This window comes from Calidris pugnax, unplaced genomic scaffold (genome assembly GCF_001431845.1).
Source record: "Calidris pugnax isolate Ruff unplaced genomic scaffold, ASM143184v1 scaffold376, whole genome shotgun sequence".
Classification (NCBI taxonomy): Eukaryota; Metazoa; Chordata; class Aves; order Charadriiformes; family Scolopacidae; genus Calidris; species Calidris pugnax.
In genome coordinates, this window is record NW_015091140.1 from 696,442 (window position 1) to 715,410 (window position 18,969).

Below are 18,969 nucleotides of genomic sequence, written 5' to 3' on the forward strand. Positions count from 1 at the left end.
ACCCCTGGAGAGACCCTGGAACCACCACCAGGCCTCACCTGGCATAACCCGAGCGAAGGTTGGGCAGATAAAGCAAAGGGATTGAATCCAAACCAAACACGGGGAATTTCAGTTCTATTCTCTAACATCTTTAAGAGCTACTTTCTTTGTGCTCGCCTTCAACCTCGGCTCCTCGGGGAGCCGTATCTTCTGTTGATCAATACTTATTTGAGATCTCTGCCAAATTGCAACAAAAGCGAATTTGATAAACTAATCTTTCCAAGGGAATTTTCATGTTGTTAATAAGCGGGCAGGGAAAAAAGCCCGCTCTGCCCAGACCACTTAACAAAGAGCGAAAGATTAAAGCCGGCGTGCCAAGATGGAAAGTCCCAAAGTGATACCTACACAGCCAAGGCAACACGGAATGGAAAGAAATAAAGCCTTTGTTACTACAGCAGAAAAGAATCTTTGAGGACAAGGGGAGGCTTAGATTTTCTTTACCACCTCCTTTAGGAATTCAGCATTAATAGATTTATGCCGCATCTTTTTGTCCTGTCAGTGGCAGAAAACAAACCAAATAAGGGATCAAATTGATTATAATCTTAATGAGAGTTTCCCCAACTCTTCTCGGCCTTTTGCAGGTCATCTCTTAATACCTGTGCCAGTGATGAACTGTACCACTCCACAGGCACCTTTGAAAGCACATCCCACACTGCTATGAAGCCTATCACTACTGTTTGGAAAAGGTTTTTAAGAAAAACTATTTCCTACTTTAAAACATAATAGAAACTGGAAGGATACTTTTGGATACTGAGGGATCAAAAATTTCCTATAAACCACCTATAACTGAAAGCAGAGAATAATGATAGAACTGTTCAGTTCAGCTGAGCACAACTTGGGAAGAGGTTGTAGCACAGTGAGGTAATGGATTACATCAGATGTGAAAGCCCCCCAAAACCTTCTCCCAGAAACACTTACAGGAAAAGACAAGTAAGAAAACTACAGCTCGAGATGGCAACGGTGACACCGCAGACACCCCTGAGACTGATGTCACAGGCAGACATAAAACAGGGATCCTGAGCCAGCCTGTGGGCACCCCAACAGTGATGCTTCTATGAAATAGAACACTAAAATATTTCAGTAATATTTCTATGAGAACACACAAGCAGAAGTTTCTGTACCATCCAATTACCATTTTTGCAGTATTTTGGCACTCCTTTTAGACTTAATATGAATGCTGTGGAAACAGACAAAGCCTGTAAATAACACTAAGAAGATACAGAGTTCACTGTTATCGGTGAAACATCTCTGACAAGGATTCTACTTTCTGTATTTCTTCACTAAATGTTCAGTTATTAGTGTCAACTTGTTCTCAGTGTGCCGATTTTTAAGTTGTAACTTTTTCTGATGTATTGAAATATAAGGAATGTAATAATAAAACAGCATCTTAATCTCAGGGGAGAGAATACCATTTGCTGGTAGGGTCTCGGAGTCACTAATTGCAACATCTTTCATAACACCTTTCTTCTCTGCTTCAGCGATATTATCTTTGTAATGAACACAATTATGATATAGCCTGTAATTCTGTATATGACCCATAGACAATATTTTACATCCTCATGCCTTAACAAAGGCAAAGTTGAAGCTGTAAAAATATTCCATAGATTTTCCTAAAAAGAAGAAATGCAGAGATCCTCAAGTTTCTCTAGGGTGAAAAAGCAACATTTTTTTTCCTCCAGAGACAGCAGTTTGCATTCAGTTTAAGTTCTCACCCTGCCCACTGAGGCATTAGGGGGAAAAAAAAGCCTGCAAAAGCTGATGGCAGCTCGCCATGGATGTACGGCATTGCCCGGACCCGATGGAAACGCGTTCTGAAATAAATCAGATTTCCCCCTGATGAGAACCGCAGTGGAAATAAGACAACAGAAGAGATGAGCATCATTTAGCAGCAGCTTTGGGAAACATTTTGATGTGACTATAAACACAGCTTCAGAAGCTAAGTGCTACAAAATAGAATATTGCCTTACACATTTTCTTGTCAATTTTGTATATATATAGAAAAATTATACAGTAACTAACTCCTAGCTGCTGCTAGAAAGACTTTCAATTTTCCTTGTTATACTCCATTTACCTGTGTTTCCATTAAAAACTGTCAGTTTTGAATTTTTAAGACCAAAAATGCAGGAGACAGCATCTACAAGTCCAGTGAAGTTCAAGGTATTATCTCCTTTTGGATTCTCCAGCAGCAACACACCATCTAAAACCAAAAATTAAGAAATTAAAATGCAGCTTGGAAGCAACATCCCAATTTCAATGATTTCCCAATGACTTTTTCTAATTAATTCCAGTGAGTTTCTAAGCTAACTTTAAACTGGCAGCACGGCGTCTTCCAGAAATTTTTCTAGTAAGAAAGGGAGAGGGAAGAGAACAGGGAAACTGATTCAAAGTGCTTCAGATTTAGAGTGTGGAAGTTGTATATGGTTTCATTAACAAAGCAGTCAAATTTGTATGTCACGGAATTACAATTCAGTATAATATTAATTACAAACTGGCAGACTGTGTGCCCTCCAAGATATTCACCAGCTTATATAGTTACAGTCATTATTCTTCAGGAAGCAGCTTTGTGCCAACGTTAAACAAGGCAACTTCCTGCGACACATCAACTGTAAACATACGTAGGAAAAAAAATAATCTAGTTTTCTTTCCTTTTAATCTATAACTCAAGCTTCTAATGCTTTTCACGATAGCACTGCACTCATCTTTTGATTAGCCAAGACTTTGCCATTCTATTTTCAAGTTTTAAATGTTCTTTTGAGCTCTATATTTAATATCTAAGTTTTTCAAAACCAGGATCTCCTCCACAGAAAGGCCTCACCTCCATTTACTACTGTAATGGAGAACTACAGCAAGAATTAAAAATTCTTAAGGTACAGACTCTGAGCGTGGGCGAATGTACACACACAAATACAGTTATATGGATAATTCTATCCATAGATATGTATAATCACACAGATCTTCACATACAAACCCTTCTGCAGGGTTTGTACAAATACAAATAACTCCCGTGTACACCTGAGTATTTACTTGAGGTCCACAATAGAAGACATCACAGACAACATGTTGCTTTGCTTTTTAAAAATTTATTTTGAAGAATTATTTAGATCTACTACTGGAAGGGAGTTTGCACCATCTTTCAAACAAACTTGTGGCTCTGCCGTTCCTCACTCTGTTTCCCAAGCAATCTTTGGATACCCCCCTGACAGGTCAAGCCCAGCACGTCCCTACCTTGCTCTGCCCCGTTCACACAGACTTTGAGGTTGACGTAGGCACAGGCTGGCCCAACGCGCTGACACAAACCGCCTCTCACCAGTGTAATTTCTAGCTCCGATCCCTTCAGCTGAAGAAAGAGGAACATTATGATTATTTGCACGTTGCTTTATCAAACACAACAAAATACTTTCCTTAAATAAACAACATGAAGATCTTGTCTTATTATACTAAGACAATGACTTAAAATAAAATGGCAACTTTTGCCACATCTTCCTTCAGAGACAGAGCACTTCAAATATTAAATATTTAACACATAAGAAAAACAGAGAAGAATAAACAGCCTGATTTTCACAAGTGATGAACAGTGACCACACTCTCTCCAGAAGTGAATATACTTCAGAGAGGAAGACTCTTCACAGGGTAACTGAGCATCTCTGCAGACAGGGTGGCTCTCAGTGGCTGCCTAGAGAAGGCAGCGGCTCCCTTGGGAACATTCCCCCCTTAGCTATTAGTCATCAATTAAAACTTCAAACACCCCAACAAGAAATGAAACAAATATCTCTCTCTCTCTGAATGAGACACAGGATGAAGAGACTTGAGAATCTGCAGCAATACCACAGACAGACCTGTTTCATAGAGGTCTTAAACCACAGCTTTAAGACTGTGCTTTTTCCGAGCGTGGGTCCTTTCCTGAACTAAGTGCCAGCTGGAATTACTCCTGCCCTTACACCAATTTTCATGAGATTCATACTCTATAAGATCCCTTCATTACAAATTGTAATTAAACAAATTGTCAAAGGATGACTGGCTCAGAAGTGGAAGCGCCCCTCTTTGCTGAGCTCCTATTACAAAGTAGGGAGAGACACTTAGGGAGCAGCAAAGCTCATTTGGTGTTTACCCAATTCTACTAGCGATTAAAAATTCATTTTTCAAGTAGCTGCTTTTCCTTCCTAGTATTTTCTGAGAAACTGCTGATATTTTTTCTTGCTGTCTCTCTAAGAGTGTCTTTGGAAGAAGAGTTCTTAATTAAAGTGTATCAAAAATTGATCCAGGATAATTTCATAGAAATACCAACCCTGAATGTAATCAAAATACTTGTAGAGAAGACAGACTGCATTTCATTTTGTGCCAGTCTTCACATATATTCAACATCATGCAGCCCTGTTACTCCTTTTAAAGTCTTCCAGAGATGTGGTGCAATGATCCTGTCACGGTTGACTTAACTTATGAACCCACGTGTGGAATTACACACTTCATTCTTTTAACTTGCACCTGCTTTTATATCTGAAAAATCTATATAATTGTCTATATAATCATCGCTGTAAAGCATTCTCCATGTCGGTGCTGCTTATCTACCCCCACCAATGGAAGACAGTTGAAGCATAATTCAATTTTGAGTTCACATCTTCATAGACTTTATGCCTGAAAGAGCAAGTTATAAAAAGCAGTGCAGGTGTGGCTAACAAAGATGACTAACCATAGTCATGTCTGCTGCACCACACTACGAATCCAGCGCACGCAGCTGCAGACTCAACTCTCCAGAAAGGGCCAAACTCCTGCACTGAAAGGATTTCTGAAGAAAGACTTTTTCATTGTGGGTATTTTTATTCCCAGCTGTTAATGTGACAAGCTCCTTGCAGCAGAACATGGAGTACAGAGTCAGAAATCTGCCCTGAGCAATCCATCTCTGCTGTCCCAGGAAGCCTGACTTCCAAGGAAGACTTTCAAGTCACACTAAAATCTCAATCTGTTTCTCTTTGCAACCTCTATTTTAAAATCTAAGTGTGTGACTAACAATGCAGAGGCACAGCTGTACGCCCAGGAGCACTAAAATCTCAATCATCTGTTTCTCTTTGCAACCTCTATTTTAAAATCTAAGTGTGTGACTAACAATGCAGAGGCACAGCTGTACGCCCAGGAACCAGCCATATCTGCAGAAAGCAACCCACGCTTTACTCCTTAAAGTAAAACAATAACAAACAACTCTGCATTTACTTACAAAGCTTTTCTTTGCCTCCACTTACCGTACATAAACTGTACAGCTTCGGGACACAGAACTTGCAATAACTCCCTGCTAATGGTTTTGTTTGACAAAACCCCCACGCCCAAGATTTTAAGCTGTCGGGGAGGCACTCTCAGCTCCACCACCTTTACAAGATCCTTACGTTACTATAAACTTACCAATTGCAATAGCCCCACAGAACTCTATATAGTCTTATTTCACCCAAAATTTTTTAGGTTTTCCCAGTCTCAGATCCAACAGTTGTGCAAATGCACGGCCTGACCCACAAACCTCCTCTCTCTGGTTTACATACTACTTCATACATAATACTTCATTTCAAAACCAGAATGGATTTTTGCTTCCAGACAACAGCTATCAATTACATCCAGAATAACCAGCGCCTTCCGTCATGACAAGATTTCATCTTTACATAAACACCGTTACTTAAAACTAATCCAATTGACTCATCTTTTAGCTTTCCACCATGGTTTTCTTGACTAGAATCTGCTATATTAAGATTTAGAAAACAGAAAACCAGTAGTGGGGGGAACCACACTGGTGAGGCAGGAAAGCTTTCATGGGAAGACCCAGCGACCAACATTGAACCCGGCCATTTAGCCATTCAGACAAGTGTTTTCCAGCACTATACATTTTTTTTTCCCCTGCTGCTTTTACATTCTAATTCAGATTTGATGCTGACTTAACATCAAACTGTCCATCAGAAGTACCCCTATCAGAGAAGTACCTAAAAGAAATATTTCCACCAATTTCTACTTTTACAAAGTGGTTTTCTCTTGTTTGTCACTAGATGAAACTAGTAGCTTTACAAAAGGCCAAACATAGCTTTGTTTCAAATCCGTATGACTTTATAAATGTATTATTAATAAGGTGTAAAACATTTCCTTACACATACTCTTAGTAAGATGGACAAAATATGTGCTTTCCTTTTGGCTATTCCCAGACCCCCAAGCCATTCTGTAAAACCAATTTTAAAAGTCTGATATATCCTAAGTTCTCATCTTTCTGGTCCAGCATGACATGTCGTTGAAGAATATTTCCTCCTCAACCCTGCTAGGAATGCCTTCCAAATATACTAAGTGTGAATAAAAATATGGCAAAAGTATTTTCAAAACATGTCAGAAAAAATGGTCAAAGAAAACAAAGGAAATAGTTCAAATCTGCTGCTGAAAGAATAAAACAAAAGACTGAACTTGAGCAACACAGGAGAGAAAAACCAAGTGTCCTCAAACTGAAGGTGATCCTAAGCCAAAAGGCAAAATTTAGCCTAAAAGGAGAACGTTGCAAATGCAAAAGCATATTAACTTAAAGAAATCAGAGTAATGACATTTTTGCTGTATAAATAATGTGCTAATCCAAATACAAATAACTATGTGTATTAAGCTTACACAAGCAACTACCTAAGATATTTATTTTGGTACCCAAGTGGCTTTGTTCTAATAAATACTACACATAGAGAGCCTAACTCCTTTCTTTTCTAAAAAAAAAGACTGATATGGAAATTTATAAATATGACACAATATCTACTATATCCCCCAAAATAAATATTTACATATATTTTTTTCTATAATTGAAGCAATTTGTTCTGTTAAAAGCAGATAACAAAATGAACTATGGAGTCAATGCTTTTTCCTACTTACTTGGGTTGTTTCCTGGATGAGAACTTCTTTTGAGGTAGGCACCGGGTAAGGCTTCAGGGCAGCCTTGATTGTTGCAAAAATGAAATCCGTGTGTTCCTTAATGACAGTATCCAGGTAGTCACCCTCCGGGTGTGCTCTGTAGTACACCGTGATCTCGTCTGTAGGAACCAGATTTCGCTGGAGGAGACACCAAATATACCATTAACGACAGCAAGATGACTTTCACGTATACCAACTGAAAGAAGGATACTTGGTAATGAAAAAACGTCTTAGATATTTACCAACATTTGTTAAAAGTTTCTGCAAAGGATCACAGGATCACAGAATCGTAGTGGTTGGAAGGGACCTCAGAGAGCATCGAGTCCAACCACCAAAAAAAAAAAAAAATCCACAAAAAACACAAACCACCACCCATCACCAAAACACACAACAACAACCACCACCAAACCAAAAACCATCTCCCACCCACGAAGCATCCCACCACAACCCAGTAATCTTGGGCACTAGAGCATGCCCTGAAGAACCATGTCTACACGTTTCTTAAAATACCTCCAGGGATGGTGACTCCACCACCTCCCTGGGCAGCCCATTCCAATGCTGGATAACCCTTTCAGTAAAGAAATGTTTCCTAATATCCAACCTGAACTTCCCCTGGCGCAACTTGAAGCCATTACCCCTTGTCCTGACATCTGTAACTTGGGAGAAGAGACCGACCCCTGTCTCTCTACAGCTTCCTTTCAGGTACTTGTACAGAGTGATAAGGTCTCCCCTCAGTCTCCTCTTCCCCAGACTGAACACCCCCAGCTCCCTCAGCCTCTCCTCGTAAGACTTGTGCTCCAGACCCCTCACCAGCTTCGTTGCCCTTCTCTGGACCCGCTCCAGCACCTCAATGTCCCTCCTGTGGTAGGGGGCCCAAAACTGGACACAGTACTCGAGGTGGGGTCTCACCAGTGCCGAGTACAGGGGGATGATCACCTCTCAGGTGATCTAGATCGGATCGGATCTAGAATAAAACAATTCTTTTGTTCAGAGGCTTGAAACACGGTGAGTTTTCCTTCAACAGAAAACACACAACAACAACCACCACCAAACCAAAAACCATCACCCACCCACACAGTACCCCACCACAAACCAGTAATCTTGGGCACTAGAGCATGCCCTGAAGAACCATGTCTACACGTTTCTTAAATACCTCCAGGGATGGTGACTCCACCACCTCCCTGGGCAGCCCATTCCAATGCTGGATAACCCTTTCAGTAAAGAAATGTTTCCTAATATCCAACCTGAACTTCCCCTGGCGCAAAGAGACCGACCCACACTTCTCTACACTCTCCTTTCAGGAAGTTGTAGAGAGCGATAAGGTCTCCCCTCAGTCTCCTCTTCCCCAGACTGAACACCCCCAGCTCCCTCAGCCTCTCCTCGTAAGACTTGTGCTCCAGACCCCTCACCAGCTTCGTTGCCCTTCTCTGGACCCGCTCCAGCACCTCAATGTCCCTCCTGTGGTAGGGGGCCCAAAACTGGACACAGTACTCGAGGTGGGGTCTCACCAGTGCCGAGTACAGGGGGATGATCACCTCTCAGGTGATCTAGATCGGATCGGATCTAGAATAAAACAATTCTTTTGTTCAGAGGCTTGAAACACAGTGAGTTTTCCTTCAACAGATAATGACCAAATAACGTACCTTCCTCAAAATGTCTCACTTCCCAATTCCTGTACCAACTCACCCCCTCAGTGAGCTGAAAGCCTACCACATTTATTAAAAAGCTTTTCTTGATGCATGAGAATTTCACCAGCATTTACACATCCTGACAGCCTGAAATTAAACCCTGGGCTCTTTATTGAACAATTGCTCAATCAGTGACATTTTCTTAACGCCCAACAGTCTCCAAGACACTCTGGTAATAGTTTGGAAGGTGGTGACCGGACTTTCACACTAGTTCTGTCACATCTCACATACTAACATACACTTCAGGGGAAAAAAAAAGCAATTTATTTGAATGGTAAGCTTATTAAAGCTGAATTAGAGCAAAATTCTGCTTCAGTAAGAAAATGGTTTCAAGGAAAAAAAAAAACCAGCACCAAGAAAACTTTATTTCTAAAATCTGCTAAAAATAATTACTGCCCTAATGCCAGGAATAGTTACTGCGGATCTGGAATATGTGGGTTTATTACGTGCCTACTTTTTTAACAGGAGTGGGAATAAAAGAATGACAGAATAAATGCACATTAGCATCATGTTAATTATTAGGCAAGATTAAGTATTTTGATATTCATTTAAGTGAGAATAAATTATGGCCTTATGTCATTATAGAAGTAAATTTAAATCAACCAGCAATTTATGAGAGAGTATTCTTTTCATGGCCACATTCCTTCCTGGTTTTACTTTATACATAAATAAATCTACATAGGTTTTTTTTAATATACATGCACTGTATATATAGTATATAACCATTTTGGCACAAATTTGTCATTTTTCAGTGTTATACTGAAGATTCATACAGTTTTTGGGAAAAGATACTTGTACAACGAAGACATTTCCCATGAAAATTGTCTCTACACATCACTTAGAGTTTTTGCAAGATTTCTTCAGGCATAAGTCTGACAAAGACACAAATTCTAGTGCATTTCCACCAAGTTTGTTGAGTAGGAAAACCCTACATTTATCACAGAACACTATGTTGCATGTTTGCAATGTGTATGTGCATGAGGGGACTATTTGGTTTGTGGGGTAATTTTTCTTCAACTTGCAGGTTTTGAAACCTTTAGAATTCTTTATATCAAGATAAATCTTGCTTCATGTCCTCTCCAGATTAAAGGCTTTTTAGATTTGCCATCACCCCCACAGTGATGGCGCTTTCTTGGCACAAAACGGAGGTAGTGAGCACAGCTCTTTCGGGATAAGTATTGTAGAAAGAATGAAGTGACATTGGTTCAAAGTGCTTTAACGTAAAGGTCAGACAGCAGAGAACAATTTAGAGTGGAGCCATTAATGGAGGTATACAAATCAGTGCCAGAAATGCCTCCTGCAATTTGCTAAGAGATGAGTTTGTTTCTTTTCACAGTCCTGGGCTGGGATGTCTCAGCTCCCACCAGCTCAGCTGCCGTAGCCCACTGGGATTGAGACGGACCAGAGGGTAATTCTGGGCAGGAGGCAGCAGCCCCAAGAACCGCTGCTTAACAGGGACTCAGCCTCTGCCACATAGCTGGAGATAGGAAACAAGAGGTTTCAAGAAGAAACAATTAGTTAATTCACTATAGACGATGTATAGCAAGCTCGTTGTTCAACTTGAGCTACTTAGTAATATGGGAAGCCAAAATTAAAATAATGATTTGTACTAATTTCTATCCAATCAGAAAGCTATACATGAGGAGTAAACGGTAGAGGGCCTCATGTTTAATTAAAAAGGTCAGTTTCTGCTGCATATTGCCCAAAGATTGCTTAAAAGGCAATTAAAATGTCTTGTTCCAAACCATTGCTTCCTCACCTTTTTGCGAAGCTTCTGGATGCGATTAATCACTTCCCGGGCAACTCCTTCATCCACCATGGACTGGTCTGGGGTAACATCCAGCAGAACTAAAACCTGAGGTGATGCACAGGAGACAGTTGAATTGGTGACAAACTTGAAACAAACCAGTATTAACTCCCTCAGAAGCTCAGATACATTTTTATAGAGCTCCTCTCTTAGAGGATATCACGTTGAAGAGAGTACTTTAACATCTCCAAAATTCAGAAGAAAGGCTCATGGAATTTGTTGAACAACCTGAACAAACAAAACCACCCCAGCTTTCACCTCACCATTTTCATGTTACTTCTAGAGGAACTCTGCCCTTAATCAAAAACAGAAGAAATAACCAGTAAAATACCTGAGCATCGGAATGTGCCTCAAACTGGGCAGATCCTCCTGTGACCTGATCAAAGGTATACATGAGACGAAGATCTTCCCCGTGGAGTTCATGTCCTTCTACAACGATGGTGCCTGCAGAATTGGCAGATGATGAGCATCTCTTACAACCAGTGTAAAAAAAAAATATATATACCATTTTTAATTCAAAAAAGCTTTTAACAAGTCTCAGACTTCAAATATATGAAATGCAGTACATTTGCAGTACAGTTAAAGAGCAGTTAAGCCCCAGTAAGAAACACTGAAGTATCACAGGGTCAGTTTTTTCATACAAGCAGCAGAACTCACTCAAACACAGACGCTTCAGCAACTGTGTCCGTGCCACTTGAACGAAACAGTATAAAGCTTAAAAATAACCTGTAAACCCAACTAAATCAAAATTTATATTTAAGCAGTTAACTAAACAGATATAGCTGGAAAATTCACACCCACGTGTAAATCTGGAATTGAAGCAATGCTTTTAAAAAAAAACTATTGTACATATACTTAATTTGAATCTGATTCCATCTTATTCTCTACTTCATTTTGGGCTTACAACACCACTTATACAGGAGAACAGTGTAAGATGAGTGTACATGGCCACTGCTAATCTACTGTCAGAAAACAATACAACCAATTGTTCTCCTCATTAACATAAAATTTAATAGAGATAATAGCAAGGAAGTAGGCCTTAAGTTCCCCTAAGCCCACAGAAGGATACTTTTGCATCTGTTCCTGCAAATGCTTGATTAATATACAAAATCAAGTGCAATTGCTTGAGTTTTTTCTGACGAGCCAAACAGTTTTGGATCTTTTTTTGGTCAACTTTGGCATTGTTTAGTGGTTTGTCCCATTGTGTACCTGTCTCCTGGAATTTCTCCAGCTGCTCACTCTTCAGCTCTTTGATGGCAGCCGTGACAAGCTTAAATGCACCTTTCAAACGCTTCCCCAGCACCATGTGATCCGGTTCCGCTCGCAGCCGGACTCCGTATTTATCTTTATTGGTAGATAGTGTCACTTGACGTACATTGAGTTCCTACACAAAAACACCAAGAGAAAAAAAAAATGAAGCTAAAGAAGAGCCATCTGTGACTTGTGGAAAGGGTACAAAACCAGGGGAAGTCGTAAGTCTCAAGCTGCAATTTTTTTATATGGTTGTCTCTATGGACTAAGTCATTTTCCCACACTGCAAGAGCCAATAAACCCAACCAATACTGAAGCTCTCCTTCAGCAGAAGATCCTTTTCTCCTCTACAGCCTGCAGGTGGACATTTCTGTTATTAACAGACACCAGTCAGCTCTCAACTCAAATCACACCCCCCGTCAACAACCTTTTTTATTTTACCATTACAGCTGCCTGCAGAGGTAAAACTATTACCTTTGTGTGCCATGGCATCAGAAAACGGCCCGGCAAAATTCAGGAAGGAAAATTTTGCTGCAGAAGTCCTCTCAATATGCATTTAGGCAGAAAACTTTAACAATTTCATGTTTTAAGTTGTACAAATGCTACTGCCTCATTTTGTCTCTCTCCTTATCCGTTTATTCTAGGTCCTTACCATACAGAAAACCACCTTCCTCAGAAAAGCTTCTCTCTATGCCCTTCAGCATGAGAGCACTGTGCCAGAGCAGCCAAAAATGCTTAGAAAACTCACATGAACTTCAGGAGGGGCCCCAGACCCAGGATGTTATTTTGCCACTACAGAATCTTGGGTGTACACGTGTTTTAGAAGTCACACGTGCAGGTTTTGTCCCTGGATCTGAAGGGGAATATAGTGGTGGTGTGGGAAGTTTTACAGAAGAACTGATTAGGAGGACAACATTGCAATCACATGAGGAAAAACCAAGGTGAGAACTCTTTGGAGAGAAGGAGGCTGAAGGGGGATATAATTGAAGTTAAAAAAATTATGAAAGAGGTGGGTAAGGAATGCAAAACTGTTATTCACCAAATCCCCAAAGAGCTCCTCAGGGAAGGGAGCACACAGTGGAAATAGCAAGAGATTGGTTTAAAAGAGATACAAGGAGTTGACCCTTGGAATTTAATGCCACAAGTGGATGTAAGCAGGAGTGTAGAACCAAGTTCAAAAAGGAATTAAGCTCATGAGAGTAGGCACGTGACAAGATGCTGCAGGGACAGGCAGGTCTGCACACTGAGTATCTTTAATACAGAAGCTGCAGATGGTGACTATGACAAGACCCTACTGCAAGAAGTGGCCAGATGCTCGTACTTTCTCTGAATGGACTCTACCACTGCAGGAGACAGCACGATGTGCTGATGAGCCACGAGTCTAAACCACTACATCACTTCTTACATTCTTAATTACAAACATTTTCCTCGTCACATAAGCACGTTAAAAGCCACCATTAAAAAACCCCACAAACCTAATTACACACCCTGAGCATCACACAAAGCCAAATGTGGAAATACACAGCAAACCTCTCCACTCTCCACTTAATTCTGTCCAAGGAACGCATGATTAATAATACTAAGAAATAGTGCCTTGGTACAGCTCCTGCCAATAACTGCACTGTATCCCAGTGGTATTCTGTGTCTTCGAGAGTCTAATTTTTCTCAGCTTCGTCAGGCTAAGAAACACACGCAAGGCAGAACTTGATACCTAAATTTCCAGTTTCACCCAGTCTCACACTCTGTTCTTGGAAAAAATTAATTTAATTTAACAGGTACAAACCTGCACAGATCCATAGCACGTTTCACTATAATTTGGCAGGTTTTGTCTGTCAGGCTGCCCAATACCTGAAGCATTTTGTGTTTAAATCTCCACAAGAAGGTTGCTGGAGTTCACATCAACATGATACCCCATCACCAAGTGCATCTGCCAAGGATGCTCCTCCGAGTCATTTAGGAAGCAGAAGTAAATGGCAGTGTCAGCATGACGGGACTAGCAAGGAGCCAAACATTTCCATTGAGAAGTAATGCTTAAATACAACCCCAGAGCTACAGTCTAATTCCCAAGGAAGCCCTACTGACATTGAGGATCCAAGAACACAACTCAAGCTAATTTTATTTAATACATCTTTTAGGAAATCTAATGAAATTTACGTATTTCAGAAATTTAGTTTTAATGGGGTGATGTTGGAAAGGAGCCCACAAGTGGTAAATGACAAGCTCATGGGGAAAAAGAAATAATAATCCAAAAACCAGCACAAATTGAAACATGACTTTGGGCTTGATTAGATAAATTGCATACAAGCCAACTCCATCGGGACAAGTTTTCTATACTAATTAGATTAGGAAACCATTCTTCTGTATACATTATCAATTAAAAAACCAGAGCGACTCTTCAACAAAAAAAGCAAGTCCTTATCTTAGATGTGTTTATATCTGCCTCAATATAGTGCTTTGACTTAAAATATTTCTTTATCTTCTCAATAAATCAAAAATAGCTCCTTACACATCTTTCAAGTCTCATACACACAGAGGCAACCAGTCCTTCCTATCACCAGTCAGAAAATTCCAGCATTCCTACAGACAAGAGCCTTTCACTGGGGCCACATTCCAGACACAATCAGATCGACCCATAACCCAACTATGCGCAGTTCTCAGAAGAGACCAACACCAGTGCTGTGCTCCAGCTGGACTGGGGTCTTTAAGTGAGCATCTTAAACAGGAACATAACTATTGGTTACACGGTACTGTAAGAAACAAAAACACTGAAGGCCCTTCATGCGTCACTTAATGGAGCCCGTGCATGGGCTCCTTCCACTACTTTACTGTAACACCATTAATGTTATGAAATATTGGTAGACCTTGGATTTGATGAAGGAGAAGTCAATTTTCTCCGTTTTATTATAGCCAATACACGGGGTGGGGGTTGAAGGGTTATACAAAGGTCGGATGCAAACAAGATTCTGTTTGTGCATAGAGTAAAATTTACTCAGATAAAACCTTTCACTGGAAGAGAAAGCCCTGAACTAGGCTTGTAAAAGGCCTCAAGTACTAATGAATAAATGCAATTGTGTTCAGTTGCTAAAAGCCTTCTGGTTTTATTACATTGCTTGAGCTTGGCCTTTTTTTGCATGACAACTCTATACTCTGGACAGTTCTAATATTAAAATCCATTTCTTTAAATCCTTTGCTATGTTCTGATGATGAGGGAATAAAACTGCAGATCAAAGACTACAGGTACTTCTGAAAACATGATGAATGAAATTTTCAAGGAATTGACAAGTGTAATTTTCAAATTCCTTTGTCAGCAACTGCGTGAAATTAAAAAGTCTAATTTTTCTTACAGATGACCTGTGGCACCTGCGAATTTACTAGAAACAAACTTCTAGCAATAACTAAAGGTTCTAAAGCTCTGAATATGTAGGAGGTTGATGAACAAAGCTGCAAATACAGTAATACTATCCAGTCTGCTTGGATTCATTGACCTCTTTAGCTCTGCTCCATCCTAGTCAACAGCCAGATTGATTGCTGTGCAATACGATAAAACACATACCTTCAGCATCAGCTTGTTGAATTTTAAGATACATAATAAAAATAGGACAACAGACAGTCTTTTGTATCTGTGCTTCCACAAAGCTATTTCAGTTTGTTGTAACTCCTCTCCCCATACGACATACCTGAGCTTTGTTTGCAAGAGCAAATGAATATAAATTAAAACATGCTTTCGTACAAACCAATTATGTAATAATTTATAGATTGTTAGGTTTCTTTGTTAGCTTTTACTAGCTATAAAAGCTGACAGCAAATTTTGTCAGCTATTGTTTTTGGAAGTAATTTGAGTAAACAAACCTCATCTCCCTTAAAATTGGATTCTGTAAAATCCACAAATCCAGTTTTCAGATTGAGAAAATGTGATAGACGCTAACCTAAATTTCACAAAATTCTGCTATTGAAAAGATCCAGGTATTGAAATGATTAATAATAGCAATTTTGAAGTGAAGCATCGTAACTGCCAAGTCTAAGGAAAACAATCAATAAGTTAACGTGACAGAAAAGCCTTACAATCCCACTTGCAAATCAATGAAGATTTTCTTAATTAAAAGTCCTTTGGGGCACAATTCTTAAGAATTGAAGGCCCACAGTAACTGAAAGCAAGAAGCACACAACACTGACCTAGAATCCTTGTGCACTGAGCCACGACTCCCTCAGCCAGTGCTCTTCAGTTGCCCCCAGCAGAATTTTTAGAAGCTGCCCTTAGATGTGGCTTGGGGAAAGATGGTATTGCTAGAGTAATACATAATTAGAAGTTTAAGAGGTCCCCCACTGCTTCAGTCAGCTCTTAAATTCTCTGACTGCCATGGTTGCTCTCTCCAAGACACGTGAAGTGTGTTGATCTTGCTTGGGCAGATGCAGATTTTTGTTCTCTTTGTCAAGGCAAAGCAGCTGATCTTGACAATGACAACTTGAACTAAAAAAGTTCTAGCACATTTAAAGCATGTGATGAGATCTTCTGTTACAGAACCCTCTGAAGATACTTTACTGAAAGGAGGTAAGAATCCTTCACCTGCCAAGGACAGGTGTATGATAAGGGCCATGCCATTTCTGGACAAGGGAAAAAGTATCCTTAGATACTCCACTGTTATCATAATAGAAAAAGAACTTATCTTTCCCTATGTTTCCCACCCAATTACTGTACTTGGACACACAGAAGCCACACATTAATATGCCAGCAGCTGGGAAGTATGCTGGAGGTTAAACAGGCCAAAGAATGAAGGTGTAACAGTAAACTGGTTTTAGTATATATGCTACAAGCACTTCAAATACAGCTAAGAGGGCAGACTTCAGAGGATGAGAAGTGCACCCTATGGCTCACCTTTCCAGATGTGAAGTTCTCACAGGAGGGAAGTGTGTCTTTCATAAACTGTTCAGATGTACAACTATGCTGCTGTTTAAATGTTTTTTTTTCTTCTGGTTTTTGCTCGTTTAAACAGAGATGATTGCAAACAAGCAGATTTGAGAGGGCACATGCACTCAGAAACTGTATTAAGACTTCTATGTGAAATCTATGAAAACTCCTGTAACACTTAAGGAAGTTCATATTTGGGGGGGTTGATAGTTTTTGTATTCCATGGTACTTAACTTCTCTAACAAGGACCTTCTTTAAGACAGACCTGAGGCATCTCTTCCTCAGAAATGTTTTTATCAGGAGGTCTTCAATGGGGAAGATCATCTGAACAACTACTGAGGTGGTTTTGTTTTGCAAGACCACTCCTTCAGTCCTCACCCCAGAGAACAGCTGGCGTGTATTCTGCCTCGTTGAATTAGGAGACACACAAATACAGTAAGACTGCATAAGGGAAGGATTCAAGTGAAAATCCAGACAGATTAATAAACAGAAATTATCATCATGAAGTAATCCCCAATTTATGTGTCTAATGCACACATTCTGCACAACATAACACCAAATCAGTTCCTTAGAATTCTGCTTTCTTAGCAAAGAGTTGCTATTCGAAAGGCAATTCTTTTCTCCCCAAAACACACACAGTTACAAAGATGAAGTCATGGTTTATCTCCCCAAGGAACACAATGAAACATCTGGGTGAAAAGTGGTCCTCTATCCCAACAAGAGACTACTGCAGCAAGAGGAAATTCAGACTGCTCAGAAAAGATCTTTGCTTAACCAGTCTTCCCTCTTCCCTAACTGCATTCCAGAGCAGTTCTCCAAGGCTCCCAGTCTCCCAACAGAGATGGCATTACCTCTAACTCCCTGGTCAGTGAAGCCATTATAAAGCACAGAGGCTGCTAACACTGAGAAATCACACATAGCATAGCTCATGACATCAAATGCACGATCACAAACAGATATAAGGAGAAATAATCACTGTTTTGCAAGATGCTTTGAAGGCCCCAACACCTAGAAAAAAGTTCAGAGGCATACTGGCATGGTAGCTGGTTTTTCTCCTTTTCTTTTTAAATAAAACCACCACAGCTCATCAAAATTCATCACTACGGCAGAAACACTCTTCCTTCTCACTATTCCCTCTCAGCTGGTTTTTCTCCTTTTCTTTTTAAATAAAACCACCACAGCTCATCAAAATTCACCACAGTGGCGGAAACACTCTTCCTTCTCACTATTCCCTCTCACTCTTTGATTTCTCTTGTACATCATAGATGTAAAAGCAGATGCATATAAAGTCTATTTGTAATGAAATTCAGTTGAACATAAAGACTAAAATAAGCCCACTCTACAAGCAGTCTTTTAAGCAATCAAAAAGTAACAGGCTTTGTGCCTTCGCCACAACTTCTGAAGTGCAGTACTGAAGTTGAAAAGATCTATTTATAATATAAACATAGAAATAAATGAAGCTGATTTATAAACAAACTCCTTTTCCATTTTACTTGTTAAAATACTATGGATTTTTACGTGACTGACTAAAAGCAGAAAGCGCAGCCAATTTCAGGAAGCTAAGCTCAAAAACCCAAGAAGGGTTACTTTCCTTTTGAATGACGGGGCTTTTATGCAAACAAAGGCTTAGAAGTAGGACAGGCTGCATTTCTCTAATGGACACACATTAAGAGAGCAGATGAGTGTAAGAAATTGTACAGATGAAATTCTTACTTATTTGACATTTTATTGCCTAAACAACATCCTGCAAAAATCTTGACTGGTCCCCTATTCTGCCTTACATGGAGCTCCTTCTCTCCAGCAACTCTTCCACTTAACTCTCAAACTGATTTCAATGCCCTTTAACCGAAGGGGATCACAAATTTTGCAGTCCATCTCTTTGACAACATGCAGCTGACTACTGCCTTACTTTCATTCAGAAAATGTTTTTTGCTTTAACTCACCAAGAAAAAGAACATTTCTAACAGCCTATTAGTCCTGCGTGCTCAGTGATTAAGTAATTCTCAGTACTACAACTGACTAAGGATCATCACCCATTTACCTTCATTTCTGTACCCAGTACCCACTGATACCCCCTTTCATGACAATTCTCTTTTACCTTAATTTTACGTGTGAGTTATTCATACCATCAACAGGCGGGGTTAGGGTTTTGTTTGTTTAGGTAACTGACAAACACAATCCAGTTAAGCATCATGTTCATGGTGTTCTTACCTCGAGTATGTACTTCTCTAAAGATCTGATATTTTCCAGAGCCTCTGGATCCTGATGGATAACGACTACTTCTTTCAATGGGTACTGAGGAGAAGGAAAAAAACCAACAGAAACTTTTGGTTTTCCAACTGAAAATAAAGAACTTCGGAAGTTATTGT

The 18,969-nt window shown here is 39.9% G+C and overlaps 1 protein-coding gene across 3 annotated transcripts in view; it reads right to left on the bottom strand.

The window, feature by feature from the left end:
• The window catches only part of IARS (isoleucyl-tRNA synthetase), a 155,915-nt gene that overhangs the window by 8,899 nt on the left and 128,047 nt on the right, over window positions 1-18,969 (bottom strand). For all 3 annotated transcript variants that reach the window (XM_014958674.1, XM_014958672.1, XM_014958673.1), the window contains 7 exons: window positions 18,812-18,895; window positions 11,653-11,827; window positions 10,775-10,887; window positions 10,396-10,491; window positions 6,910-7,086; window positions 3,265-3,376; window positions 2,111-2,236 (listed from right to left, as the gene is read on the bottom strand). In XM_014958674.1, the coding sequence (XP_014814160.1) occupies window positions 2,111-2,236; window positions 3,265-3,376; window positions 6,910-7,086; window positions 10,396-10,491; window positions 10,775-10,887; window positions 11,653-11,827; window positions 18,812-18,895 (883 nt within the window). The remainder of the gene's footprint in view (window positions 1-2,110; window positions 2,237-3,264; window positions 3,377-6,909; window positions 7,087-10,395; window positions 10,492-10,774; window positions 10,888-11,652; window positions 11,828-18,811; window positions 18,896-18,969) is intronic.